This window comes from Uloborus diversus, chromosome 6 (genome assembly GCF_026930045.1).
Source record: "Uloborus diversus isolate 005 chromosome 6, Udiv.v.3.1, whole genome shotgun sequence".
Lineage (NCBI taxonomy): Eukaryota > Metazoa > Arthropoda > Arachnida > Araneae > Uloboridae > Uloborus > Uloborus diversus.
In genome coordinates, this window is record NC_072736.1 from 143785935 (window position 1) to 143800279 (window position 14345).

The 14345-nt window shown below is 33.4% G+C and overlaps 2 protein-coding genes across 2 annotated transcripts in view; both read left to right on the forward strand.

Moving 5' to 3' along the window:
• Positions 1-14345, forward strand: part of LOC129224326 (uncharacterized) — a 430920-nt gene that overhangs the window by 231832 nt on the left and 184743 nt on the right. The window lies entirely within an intron of this gene.
• On the forward strand, positions 8606-13213 carry LOC129224327 (facilitated trehalose transporter Tret1-like). The gene is made up of 2 exons (XM_054858764.1): positions 8606-9082; positions 11483-13213. The coding sequence occupies exons 1-2, from the start codon at positions 8806-8808 to the stop codon at positions 12631-12633; spliced, it is 1428 nt and encodes a 475-aa protein (XP_054714739.1). The 5' UTR covers positions 8606-8805; the 3' UTR covers positions 12634-13213.

Here is a 14345-nt window from a genome sequence, read left to right on the forward strand (position 1 = left end):
AGCTGTTAATTAAGCTGCTACGGGGCTGGCTGTTATGTTTATAATGAGAGAATAGTACGCAATTGATTATGAAGCTCCAAAATTTACCAAGAAAGTTTCTGAAAGAAAAAAAGATCATTTGTGTTTCTCATGTTCCTGTTTTGGCGATGATCTGGCAAAATTAACTATCGCCACCGGCCACAAAGCCGATAATTTAAATTAAAAAAAAAATGATTAAAAAATCAGCTGTCTAGCGATCTTTGATCTCCATTTCAAAAAATAAAATAATGGTAATATCTTGCCACCTAACTCAAGAAGCAACTTTTATGACTGATTAATGAATATTACTAAAATTAATGAATGTGAAGTGAAGTAATTGCTTATGGAATAAAAACTGGTATGGTAATTGCATTTTTGTGTAAACTTGATCTGTGACCAAAAATATTCTGATAGATGTTAAATCGTAGCAAGAACTTCGCTGAAATAATTTAGCTTATCCAACCGTTTTTTTAAATTTAACTTTGAAACATGTCATGACTTATTAATTTATTTTTTCCCCGTTTTTTAAAGAGAGTAAATTTGCTTCACTATGTAGTCGACGCTCTTTGAATTGATGATCACACATTCCCTTGTAAACTTAAAACGTATTTAATAGTAATTTCTACTTTAAAGCTATTGCTCATCAAGCAATCCTTGTTATCGGAAAGCAAAGCGATGGTAATAAAATTTTTATCGAACTACAAGATAGTTTGAGAATGTTTATTTATATTAAAACAAGATCCGTAACCAACCGAGTGTAGTTTCAACATCTAAACGACATATTTCAGACACCGCTCGTTATCCAGAATGAATTAACTTCAATACTTGTTTGCATAATTGATCTTTTCGGCAATAATTATCTTATTTCAAGCAAGCTTGAATAATTTTCTCATTTCATATATGATCATTGTTTTTGTAAGGTTAATATTGGTAAACATTTCATTCTTGTAAGTACTGAAGGTGTTTAAAATTTAATTTTATGTGCGTTTCTAAATACCTTCTTAATATTTTATTAAGGTGAGTCAAACGTTTTGCGAAAAATATGCTTTATTTCTTTACCAATACATTGTTAGCGTCAGAAACCTTGCATACGAGGTACAGGACATCATGATCTACCGTCTTGAGCCATCTTTTAGCCAGTTCTTCCACACGATGGCGATTATACACATTGCTTGAATATCTTTTCAAAAATTTCCTTCTTTCAGAGAAAAATAGTCAAGAGATCCCCCCCCCCCTTTTTTTTTAGAGTTAGTTGCAAATAATTTCAGTTTATACTTTCAAAGCCTCTAGTTGATCAAAATGCGCATTCAAAGTTTATATTCACTTATCACCAATTCATCTCACTTTTTATCATATTCTCAACTGTTTTACAAAAAAAAAAAAAAACTTTTTAATCCATGCTTCCAGATTCACTAGTTATCCAGAATACACTTTCAAACTCATCTTCATACGATTGCTTGAATAACTATTTTATGTTAGATTGTTTAGTTAACTGTAGAGAAGTTTTGCAGTAATGCACTTAAATCTAATGCGTTCTTTCCGAGAAAAATGGTCATGGTCTATTATTATTTCTTTCAGAAATTGTTTGCAAATAATTTGAGTTTCCACTTATATATAAAGTCACTAGTTGACAGAAATTTGCTTTTGAAGTTGCTGTTCACTTATCACCAATGCATCTTACTGTTTTGTTTTTATATTTTCAACAGTTTACAAAAATTGCTTGTAATCCATACCACAAAGTTCACTAGTCATCAAGAATGAATGAATGTAAAAATTCATCTTTTTACCATTGCTTAAATATCTTATCAAAAATTTCCTGTCTAACTAGAAAGAAGTTTTCTGGTAATGCACGTACATCTAATGCATTCTTTCAGAGAAAAGTGGTAAAGGTCTTCTCTCTCTCCCTTTTTTTTTTTTTTTTTTTTTTTTTGCAGAAATCATTTGCAAATACCATTTAAGTTTACAATTTTAAAGCCACTAGTTGACAGAAATACGCTTTTGAAGTTGCTGTTCACTTAGTACCGCACTATTTTGTTTTCATATTCTCAACAGTTTCCAAAAAAATATTTACTTGTAATCCATACCACAAGATTGACTAGTCATCCAGAAGGAATGAATTTAGAAATTCATCTCAATACCATGGCTTGAACATCTTATCAAAAATTTCCTAGCTAACTAGAAAGAAGTTTTCTGGTAACGCAGTTACATCCAATGACATTCTTTCCTTGAAAAATGGTCAAGGGTCTTATCTTTTTTTTTCTTCTTTTCAGAAATCATATTTAAATACCATTTAAGTTTCCATTTTCAAAGCCACTGGTTCACAGAAATACGATTTTAAAGTTGCTGTTCACTTATCACCGTACTATTTTGTTTTTATATTCTCAACAGTTTACAAAAAATACTTAATTGTGATCCATACCACAAGATTGACTAGTCATCCAGAAGGAATGAATTTAAAAATTAATCTCTATACCATGGCTTGAACATCTTATCAAAAATTTCCTAGCTAACTAGAAAGAAGTTTTCTGGTAATGCACTTACATCTAATGCATTCTTTCAGAGAAAAATGTTCAAGGCATTTCGTTCGTTTTATCGATTGGGAAGTGCCGACATGTATATCTCGCAGTCTGATGCGTTTCTGCACGCACTTTTCTCTTTTTCAAAAGATTAAAAGTAGGTAAACAAAATTTCTTTCCGTGCTTGAGTTGATTTTCGTTTAAAGCTTTACGCTCGCTTGAGTTTCTTTCCATGCTGGAAAACCGTTTTCTCTTTTATGTAAAAAAACAGGATCTACATGTACACGCTTCGTATATTTTCTTGTAAAGAAGATTCATGAGCTCATCTCCAGAGCATGATTTTAGTTACTTTGTGATAGTTATTTTAGTTTATCAACGAGGAATTTAACGTTTTCATTTTATGATATGCACTTAGTTTTAATAGTTATGAGTTTGGAGTTGTGCGTTTAATTTTTGATTTGAAGTTTAATTTTATGATCAAAGCTAATTTAAAAGTTTTTGCGTTTGCTTTTACTGGAACAATTTTAACACTGAATCTTTTTTTTTCTTTTTATGTTCAAAAGTTTACGAAGAAATTTTATGTTTACGAGAAAACTAGAATTTTTAATCATTTATTGATCCTCTTTTTTTTGGGGGGGGGGGATTTTGTATGTGCAGTGAACATGTGCACATTACGACAAATCTGCTTCTTTCTGTTTTGATTTATTTCAGTCTTAAGCTCAATTTTGCGCGATTTTTGCATTTGCATTTTGCACAAATTTTGCATTGTTGATTTATTTCAGTTTTGTAGTTCAATTTTGCTACGTGTGTTTTTAAAACGTAATGATTAAACTAGTCGATAGCAATTTTGCTGAAGCAGTTGACGACCAAACGGCACGACCTTGAGGGTCACAGATTAGAACAAAATTCTAGCTATAGGTCCATTCCCTTTAGGTATGATAGCAGATAAAGCGGTTTGACTGCATATGCCCACCACTTTTGGCATCTTTCGCTAGTAAATTGAGTATGAGGGAGAGCACGTATTTATTTATGGACGCTATCTAAGTTATTTAAAAAGTCGAAAAAATCTTGTTTTTTTTTTTTTTTTTGTGTGTGTGTGTGTGTGTGTGTGTGTGCCATGTGCAATAAATCACAGCTTTTCTCCTCTTCCATTTTTTGCTTCTCAATGTGGGATAGCAAACGATAAATATCCAGTGTTGTTATGTTAAATGGTTTTCTCAGTAAACGATAAATACTTTTCACGAGCAGACGATTAATATAAAACGAAAGTAATTAGTTTTGTTTGCAAACGATAAATATCCTGTAACTGTTATTTTGGCATTCAAGTTAGTGAAATTAAAAGTAGTAGCCAATTTAAATTAGAGAACCGCTTGTTAGAAATTAGTATCCAACATAATTAATTCAAAGGTAAGCATGCAGACGGCTCATACTGCAGTTCAATAGCAGAAAAAGGGATAAAAATGGTAATTTTAAAGCAAACTCCGTTGCATCCTGGGTACAAGTTAACAACTTTGGAACCCCGTTGCAGCCGAACTAGGACCAATGCTGTCAAACCGCTTTACCTGTGCTCATACCTAGTGGTAATTGACCTATACCTTGAATTTTGTCCACATCCGTGATCCTCAAGGTCGTGCCGTTTGGTAGTGAGAATTAAAAGGCATAATATTTTGTTGAAACGGAAATGTTAGTGTCTTTGATTAATGCTCGCGTGTAGTGAGAAATGTGACCTTCCAGAAAAGCACTGCAATGTTACTGATTGCTCCAAAATGTTAGGAGATATGTTTTGTGGATACTATAGGAAGATATCAATATGTAGACCAGAGTAACTTGAGGAATGTTACCATTTTAAAAATCGTTTTGAAATTATGTTTTACTCAAGTGTTTGGTTCTCCTTTATCAACACATAACTTAGCCATTACAAAAATCGCTTTGAAATTATGTTTTACTCAAGAGTGTTTGGTTCTTCTTTATCAACACATAACTTAACCATTATGAAAATAGTTTTGAAATTATGTTTATTACAGTTTTAAGGTTTTTCTTTATAAACATCTCAGTTCAAATATGTAATAAATCTCTATCAAAAGTAAGTTTGTTTCATCATGTGAATTCTTAGTACGTGCATTCATAAAAAAGAAGAAATGGTTTCATTGGTGTCAATAATTACAATATCCATATTAAAATTCCCACTTAAAAATATCTAAAATCATATTTTTCATTTTTATCTTGTTGTATTACAATGATTTCCACTTAATAAAATATCATTGCACATAGTTTTTAGTTGTATTTACTTTTGTGTGATGAACAATTTTTAATGATTTGTTTAATAATTTGAATTTTCATTATAAGGATTAATTTATTTCCTGCTGGAACTACGCTACGAACATAATGACTCTATTCTTTAAAACAATGCTCTTTTCACCGATCGATATAAATTTCAAGGGCATTCAAGTGGCAGACTTCACCAGGATGGAAAAAAAAAATCTGTATTGGAATTCCGAATTGCTACACCAAGTGTGTGTGTGTGGAAAAAAAAATCCATTTTTCTCTCTTGAGTATCGGAACGTCTGTAGTTCCTGTGTATCTCAACCTCCCCCCTTTCGCATTTACCGGCTGCGTTCGATAGCACGGGGGTTGTCCGGAGGATGAGTCATCCTCTGCATCACGTGGCGCAGTGCGGTGCATTTCGGGACATGGGAAGAATGAAGGAACGCGGGGATGAGGGGATGCCATCGATTCTGAGCACCCCCACACCATCGGCATTCTCTCTCTCTTTTATATTCCTTTTGTACTTCCGTTTCGCACGCATGGGGATGATGCTATCTCTCCCTTGTTATTGTAATTATGATGGCAGACGACCCAGAGAAGGAAAAGGAAGATGTTGTGGATAATATGAAGGATTAAGTTCTATTTTTAGCTGCGAGATTGTTATTTGGTAGATGGCAGGAAAGTTTTGCTCTTTTGTGGAAAGTTGGGAAGTCTGGAAAACTTTTTTCCGAAGAGGAAAATCCTCCAGAACTTTCCTTTTGTAGTTTCGGTATATCTCTAATTATCCGACACTTACCAGGATTACATTAGATAGCAGAACTAGTAGTTTGTTAAAGTACTTAAGTATTACCATGTTGTCAAAAGTACTGTAAATAAATATAATAGTTATTGCTGTCAGGGGCGGATACGACGGGAGGGCCATGGGGGTCAGGACCCCCCTCCCCCTTAACCGTCGATAATAGTATCCGCCCACATTGTGTTTAAACACTTAAAAAAAAGTAAACTATTTTATTTGTCTTTTCCACTAATTACTTATTTTTGAAAGTAAATATTTGAAATACTACATTGCTCAAAAAAATTAGGGGAGCACATGGGTTTAACAAAATTGAAAAAAATATTATTCCGGAAACTAATTTCCAATAAAACTTCAATGTTTTCAGAAAACATGAGAATAAAACGTAAACTTTGGATGCAAATCATTGTTTCTGTCGTCGAAAAGCAAAAAAAGGATACAAGTGCTGAAATCGCGATTTAACAGAAGCCCATTTTTTAACTATTTGAACGGTAAAATTCAACCGTTCATTTTTTTTTTTTTTTTTTTTTTTTTTGGCTTGAAAAATGCTCCGACAATGTAATTTACCAGATTCCATGGCTTGACGTTTTATCAGGGGACTGAAATCGGGGCAAACACAAGAACTGTAGCAGACGATGTTGGAGGTGCATAATTTAATGTTTGTTTCACTGTTTTAAATTAGTAAAGTTCCCAGTCAAATGTTTTCTGTTTCTTTTTTGCTGTATTGCATCTTAATACACATGTATACTCCATTTTATGCCTTTGCAATGCTACCTCACAACAGTTTCTTCACTTTTGTATGATTGCTCCGTTCTCCCCTAATTGTTTTGTACAACGTACTTCTTTTATACGTGCTTCTGCTTGTGAAGTTAATTTGTGACGTTTATGCCCTATATTAGGTGCTTTTTCTTGGTCAGTTTGGTGTTTTTTTATTGACACCGAAGCAGTTTCCAAACTTTTTCGTACCCAAAACGGTTCGTTCGGGGGGGGGGGAGAGGTCGTTCTTTAGCATAACACACGATAAAATGGAAGTCTTTTCACATTTTAATAACATTTTTCAATGCAATTGAGGTAAAATATATGTGAGATCCACAACCGTCTACCAAATAGAAAAACCACTCCCTCTAAAAAATGGTAGTCTATTCACATTTTAATATCATTTTACTATGCAATTCGGTAAAATACACGTGAGATCCACAACCGTCTACCAAATAAGAAAAACCCACCAGAAACTAACTTTGCCGTTTTAATTATTGTGTAACTTTCCGCTAAATACTAAATCGTGATTACGTAAAATAAATTACGAACCGCTGTATAGATGGCAGGTGTAGAATTTAAAAAATAAGTAAATGAAAATGCAGTGGTAATTTAGTTTCATTTATTTTTTAAGCGGCGAAACCGCTTCTAGAGTCATTACCCTTGGAACGATGCAAACAAATAAAAATCTAAAAAAAAATAATCATTCGACTCCCGACTCCGTCTCCTTTACCCCAAAATCAGTCCACTCCATGACTTTGACTCCGCAACCCTGCTATTAACAATGTCAAAAAGCGAACTAAGAATTATTTTTGGGAATTTTAATTTAGACCGAAAGAATTAATTTCTTGTTATTATTTAATTGTTTTAAAATAGTCAATATGAAAATAAATAAATTTTTATGCAGCAAACGCTCAGTTTACGGCGCCCTCTTACATTAAGGGTTTGGGGCGATTGCCCTGTTCCCCCCCCCCCCCCGTATGTTATGCATAAAAAACTGCGAATTGAAGTAAATTGGCAATTTTTTATGCAACAATAACAATAAGATACATTTTGACCTTATCAGTTATATTCTTGTTTAATAAGCGATTTCTTTGTTCGCTTTGCTTGCAAGTTACATTTTTTTCCAGCGAACACCTGCGAGATCAGCACAGAATAAAGCATGAGCTATGCTCTGTTCGTGAAACATCAAGCTGTTCAAACACGAACCGTTTGAGACTGCAAAATGTGTTCATAAAATCGAACAGCATTGCTTCAACAAAAGACATTTTGGTTCTGGTAAGACGTTCATCAAATCTCTGACGTTCATAAATTCTGTTATTGGTATGAGTCAGTTGTAAAAACCCATTAGTTTTTCATTTTTCTGATAGCATTTCTGCAAAAGGTTTTTGTTAATATTTTTTCTGAATTTCATTTTCTGATTTTATTTGATTTTGTAATCAAAAATCATTACCTAAAATAAAATAAAGATTATTAAAATATACTAAATTTCTCCCTTTCTGTAATTTTATCATTGTGCTTGTCTTATCAATAAGCTGGCCGTGAGTGATAACCTTTTTGCATCCATTATTCACACCCTAACAATAAGCTTTACTGCCTTATCTCTCACCCTTTATTTCTTGATATGTTTCCTAATTCTGATAAAGTCAGGTGATACAGCTTTTAACCTTCAAAATCAACTCAACCGGTTTTTGTTCCTTGTTTCTCACCTTCCAGGTGAAACATACTTTTGTTCTTCGGTTTGATGGTTCAGCTTATTATGGTCATGTAGTGACTTACTTTATTGGAAACATTAAAAAAAAAAAAAACTGCCGTGAACTATGCTGATGAGTTGTAGTTGTGAACTTATGCATGCGTTCAAACTTGCATAGTAATAAGCTGAAATGGATACGCTGCTGTGTCAAAATTGCTACCTTGATTCTGAAGTTTTTCTGAATGAGCTAAGAATTAGCAGTTTGCGTATTGAGACCTTGAATGGACATAATGAAGGTTCGTTAATAGCTAAGTAGTATTTGTTAGAAAATCCCTACGAAGTGCCATCATGTGTTTGAATTGGAATAGTTGCTAAGAATCGGAGTTATTGAACTGAACCAAATCCTATTGTGTGCATTCTTTAGAAACGCATTTGATTTTGAATTGACTGTTCAATTTGAAATTATTCATTAGAAAAATGTGTTTTTATTAATTTATTTATTTTAAGACTTAGATGCACGTTTGATTTCAAGAATTGTTGTAATGAATATATTTTATTCTTCAATTACACCTTTAAATTAAAACTAGGGGAAGAACATGTTGTTTTCTAATAACTTTAACTGTTTTTCAGTTATTTATTAAAATTGAGTTCGATTTCGGTTTGTACATTTAATTTTGAATTGTGTTTAAAAATCGTGTTACGAAGATGGATTGGTTAAAGAATAATTTATTGGAACACTAGGTTTTTTCACCGTAATATTGAAAATGGTGTCTAATTTTGCAAGGAAACTGAGCCTTTCTTCGCATGTCGAAATCATGGAACTTCCGCTGATACCCGAGACCAAATTACGAAATACGAACATAGCTGCATTCTCAGCCCTAATATTCATTGCTGTTCTTGGGATGGTTGCTGGTTACTCAGCCCCTGCAACTGCTGACATGAAGAAACCTGGAAGCAGGTACGAGGATATCACCGAAGATCAAATCACTTGGATTGCAAGTTTGCCTAATTTGAGCGGAGTCATCGGAAATGCCCTCTCTGGTAAGCAATTATGAGCCATTCTCAAATTACTAATGTAGTGAAAATTTCATAACCAAGACGCGTCATCTTAATTTTCGATTATGGAGTAATGTTTCGTCACATTGTTACTGATTTTTGGTTTATATTTTTGGGAGTCATGAAAGAGTTCGTGCTTTTATTGCAAGTTTTTTTTTTTTTTTTTTTTTTTTTGCCCTTAAGCAATTATGTTTCAAAATTTAATATACTAAAGCTGCGGTTTCACCTTGTTTTGAATTTTTGATTTTTAATGCAGTAGAAATTAAGTAACCCAGTTTTGATTTTTTTTTTTTTTGTTTAGTAATATTTTGTTAATATGTAATGTGTTTTTTTGTATACAGTCTGCATTTCAAGGTTGTCAGTGTGTAATAGTTGGTTATAAACCAGATTTGTCAACTTAGTCCTTTTTCATGTCTCATTCCCAGGAATGGTAAATTGTATCTGTAAACCAGATTAAAAATCAATATTGAACATGTTTTCAAATATTTAAAATTGTGGGATTAACATTCCTTTCAACTGAGGCATTTTTAGCCAAGCATCTATATCAACATTTCAGTTATTGCGATATCTTTTTACAACATTGGACTATGTACACTATGTACAAGTATACAGCTTACCTGCCCTGTGTGGTAAATGGTACATTTTACTTGCCCTGAATGACTTTTTTTAAAAACAGTTTTTAAAGAATTCGTAACAGGAACTTCCTTCTAAGCAATTCCCAACATAAAAACAACTATGTAAGTTTTTGTTTGTCTACTTGTGAGAAATGTTCGTACACGAGGTTTCTGCTCCGTTTTTGTCCCCCCCCCCCCCCCCCCCGCATCTTCAAATTAAACAAAGAACTATGAACATTCTCCCAGTTTTTTCTTAACGCTAATGTACGAAATGCTACAGTTTTTAACGATAATTATCACTTTAAAATTGTGCATATAGATGTTCATATACTGGTCAAGTTACGCTATTTAAAAAGTAACGCGATTGTTTTAAAGTTAGTAAGTTGAAAATAAAATTCAGTAAATGTTTGATCTTTCAGTTACCTACATGATCCTGAACTGATATCCAGGATCTTATTTTGGATGTAATGTTCTTCTTCTTCTTATTCGAATTTGCAAAAAAAGAAAGAAAGGAAACGAAACGAAATAAAAGTGATTTTAACTGAAGGACCTTAAAAATTTACCTAAGGGGTTCAATTTTTAAAGTAAAATATCCTTAATGAGTGATCTGTTAATAGAGCTTATTGGTTGTTTTTTTTTAAATAATTTTAGTAAAACAGCTAATTACCAATTCCGCTATCAAAAAACTTTGGTAGGTCCCTAACCGGTACCCTTACCCTAATTTTGAAATTTTGTTCGCGTAGTTTTGGCTCAGTTTTGGAGTAATAGAGTAGTACAGATACATAAAACGTGATAAGACATTAAGTTATCGGTTTAGTTTATTAAGAACGATCTTCAAAAAAAAAGAAAAAAAAAAGACATTTGTATTAGTGCTTTCACAAACGCATATTTTTAAAGGAAACACTGAGGAACAATGCATCTCACAAGTTTTGAGTTCGAAAATTCCACTTTTATCGGATCCAAACACACTCTGTGTGTAAGAAAAAATCCTTCATGCAAAACCTCTGTATAAGAAAAATAATCTTTCTCTTGTGTGTTTTATGTATGCTCTTGTATTGTTTCAATTTTTTGCAGCTCTAAAAATTTTCAAAACTCCGTTATCAGTTATTGCTTTATAGATGAATATAGGTCCATTGGCATGAGCAGTTGTACTATCTAATAAACATTCTTATGAAATTAAAGTGAGTTAGTGACATCTTGACTTAGATAGACTCATCTAGACTTAATAGAAAAATGGTCAATAATAATTAGTTAATATTTCGGTATTTAATCATTTATTTGTCTAGAAAATACTTATTCGTATATTATAGTATTACAGTGTGAACATTTGGTTTGACTTACGAGTAATAATACCACAAATCATATTTATACAATAAAAGCATAAAAGCCAAATGTCAACTTCTCGCTGAAGTACAAGTGATCTCGACACGTAAAATTCAAAACAATGGAATGCGTAAGAAATCTGAGCAATGCATTAGAAAAAACAAAAGATTAACGGACTAAACACACTATGTTAACAATAAATATTGCATTTCCTTCTTTTTAACAACGAGCATTTGTTTTCAGAAACTCATTTTTAGCATAAATGCGTTTTCCAACCAATTTTAATATTATTAAGAAATTCTAACTACGCTTAAATTAAATTCTAGTTGCTTTTTAACGTATTAGAAATATTTTGTTGTTGTTATCTGTGGTACTTTTTATGCGTAAATTTTTGAGTATATGTTAATAATGGAAGATATACTTAAGTATAATATTTTTATGTTTTTAGGTTTTATTTCCCAAAAGCTTGGGAGGAAATCTGTGCTGATGTATATATCTCTTTCATTTATGACCAGCTGGCTACTAATTGCTTATTCAAGATCACTTTTATATGTATATGCTGGACGCCTCATTTCCGGGTTTAGTGCTGGTATCGCCTCAGTTGCAGTTCCCGCTTACGTCGTCGAAATTGCTACGACGGAAAAACGAGGATTTTTAACGTCCGGCTTTCAAGTGTTTTATTCTTCAGGCGTTCTCGTCATGATGTCGTTGGGAATTGTACTGAGATGGTCGTGGCTGGCCGTAACCGCAGCCATATTTGTAGTTTCTGGAGCTATCCTCATGTTCTTTATGCCCGAATCTCCTGCATGGTTGGTGCGCGAGTCCAGATGTGCTGAAGCTATTCGTGGACTGATGTTCCTCAGAGGGAAAAATGTGGATTATGTCAGGGAAATTGAAGAGATCAATGACAGTATGCGCGAACATTCATCCAGAGGCATCCGATTTCAAGACTTTTTGCAACCGACTTTGTACAAGCCTATCGTGATCGTCTTTTTGCTGTTCTTTTTCCAGCAGTTTTCAGGAATCAATTCCCTCATGTCTTATACCGTGGATATTCTCAAAAATGCAGGAAGTGCCATAGATCCTTTCACCGCTGCTGCTATTGTGTCTGTAGTACAACTTTTAGTAACGATGACAAGCAGCTTACTGATGGACAGAGCGGGTCGTAAAGTTTTGTTCATTGTTTCAGGCTGTTTCTTGTTCCTCAGCCTGACAACTCTTGGCCTGCACAGTATTGCTGTGCAAAAGTATAATTTTGATCAGGCAAAATACGGTTGGGTTCCTGTGATGGCTTTTGTTGTATACGTTGCTGCTTATGCTATCGGCTTTGGTCCCATACCCTTCGTAATGACACCAGAGTTGGTGCCGATTCACACACGCAGTTTCCTTTTGGCCATGGGTTCTGTTACGTGCTCGGGTTTGGGGTTTGTTGTTGCAAAATCGTTTGACAGTTTAAAGACACTGATGGGAGAATATGGTTTATATTGGGCTTATGCTGCATTTTCTCTTTTGGGTTCCTTGTACTGCTTCTTCTTCATACAAGAGACAAAAGGCAGGACTATACAAGAGATTAACAGTTCTTTCTCGGCTTCCTCGTAAGATTTATCGAAACTTATTTAAGCTCATATGACTGACTGAATAAGGAAGTTTATACTTGGTCAGTTTTACTGTGTAGCAATGAAAAACTGTTCAAATTCTTCTTTTGTCATTCTGAACAACTCTTTCATTGTTACGCATATGTAAACAAATGTATATGTATAAAATAATTTCGTATATTTAATATGAGGAAAAGACCTAACTGAAGCTTACCGTCTTCTTCTATACACGGAAAATATTTCGTATTTTCTGAAGATATTTCTTACATTTTGTTTGTCGTGTATTCTTTTAAAAAAATATTTAAAAATATTTTGCCATTTCGACTAATATTTGTTTTACCAAACGAGAGCTTAGAGAATTTGCTGTTATTCATGGACTTCGGTACCTGTGAAAACGAAACTTATTATATGTAATCAGTGTTTGATCGTACTTGAAAGGTGCTTATGCATCATGTATCCAATATTTTTATTTAAGAATCCACCCTTGTTAAAATACATAAAAAATGCAATGTTAACATAAAGGAGCCATTCCTATGTCCACTGTTAAAAATGTGGTATATGTTGTAAAGTGTCCATGTATTTTTTGATCAAGCATTTTTTTTAAATAAATTAATTTTACATTAGTAATTGTAATTACTCACATTTAGATTCAAGTTTTTCAAAGCTAAATAGACTGATACTGATAAACACTATTGAAAATTTAGTTGAGCATATGTGTTTCATAAGACCGTATAGTTATCCGTCCAAAATATTGTAATTTATGTAAATATATCGAAATTTCAGTTTCAGGAATAACATTGGTTGACAAACCTCCCCCCCCCCCCCTCTTTTGTTTGTTTTTTTCCCTTGTTTGTTTTGTTAAATATCAATTTTCGTTTTTTATTTTTGTTTTCTCCAGTAACTCTGAATTTACTTGACAATGGTATGTGTCAGATAATTTTTCAGATACTCGAAGTCGAAGTTTAAAAAAAGTTTAGTTTTTTTTATTTACCCTCTCATTTTAATAGTTCAATACATAACGATGTAAATTAAACATGCAAAACTTGCTTGTTACTAAGTAGAGATTTTCAGAAAGTAATTGAAAGTAAGAGAAATCCCCCACTTTAATTTTCGGTAAAAATCCTCCTACATGCTTCCCTCCCTTTCAAACTTTATTCGGTAAATACCTTTGACTCTTATTAGCTAAGGTATAGCGAGAAAACATCTTAATCGAATTTAAATGTCTAAGTATTCATCTCTTCTTGGTACTTTCCGGCGCTTGTGAATTATTTAAACCCACTTTCTGTGTTCCTCGCTCGATCTTAACCCGGCTCTTTTCGATCGGGTCATCGGCTGTGCCCCTTCCGCCCCCTGCTCGCCGTCGAAATTTTTGTCATTCGCTTGTGACCCAAATTCTGGCGTCGACAGTGCCTTAAATCTAGCCCCCAAACAATCGTTAAAATCGATGATTTAGCCCGGGATGAAGAGGACAGAGAAGTTCCGTTTCCCTCTTTGTGGAAGCATAATAAAAAAGGAGACAATATTAGCCCAATCAAAGCTCTTATCGGTCTTTTTGGCTACAAATTCCCACTTCTTTTGTTAGTTTCGCCGATAAATCGATTCGCTTTAACGTCCTTTTCATTTTTAACAACGGATAAGTTTTATGTTCTGTTTCCGTCAATACGAGTGTGGAAATTTTTGGCTTTGTTAACTTGGTGGTGCAAACTGATTATTTCC

Excerpts from the sequence above, each read along its gene's own strand:
- LOC129224327 (XM_054858764.1), top strand. The coding sequence starts at position 8,806 with ATGGTGTCTAATTTTGCAAGGAAACTGAGCCTTTCTTCGCATGTCGAA. Across the intron at positions 9,083-11,482 it reads CATCGGAAATGCCCTCTCTG|GTTTTATTTCCCAAAAGCTT; the intron begins GTAAGCAATTAT and ends TTATGTTTTTAG.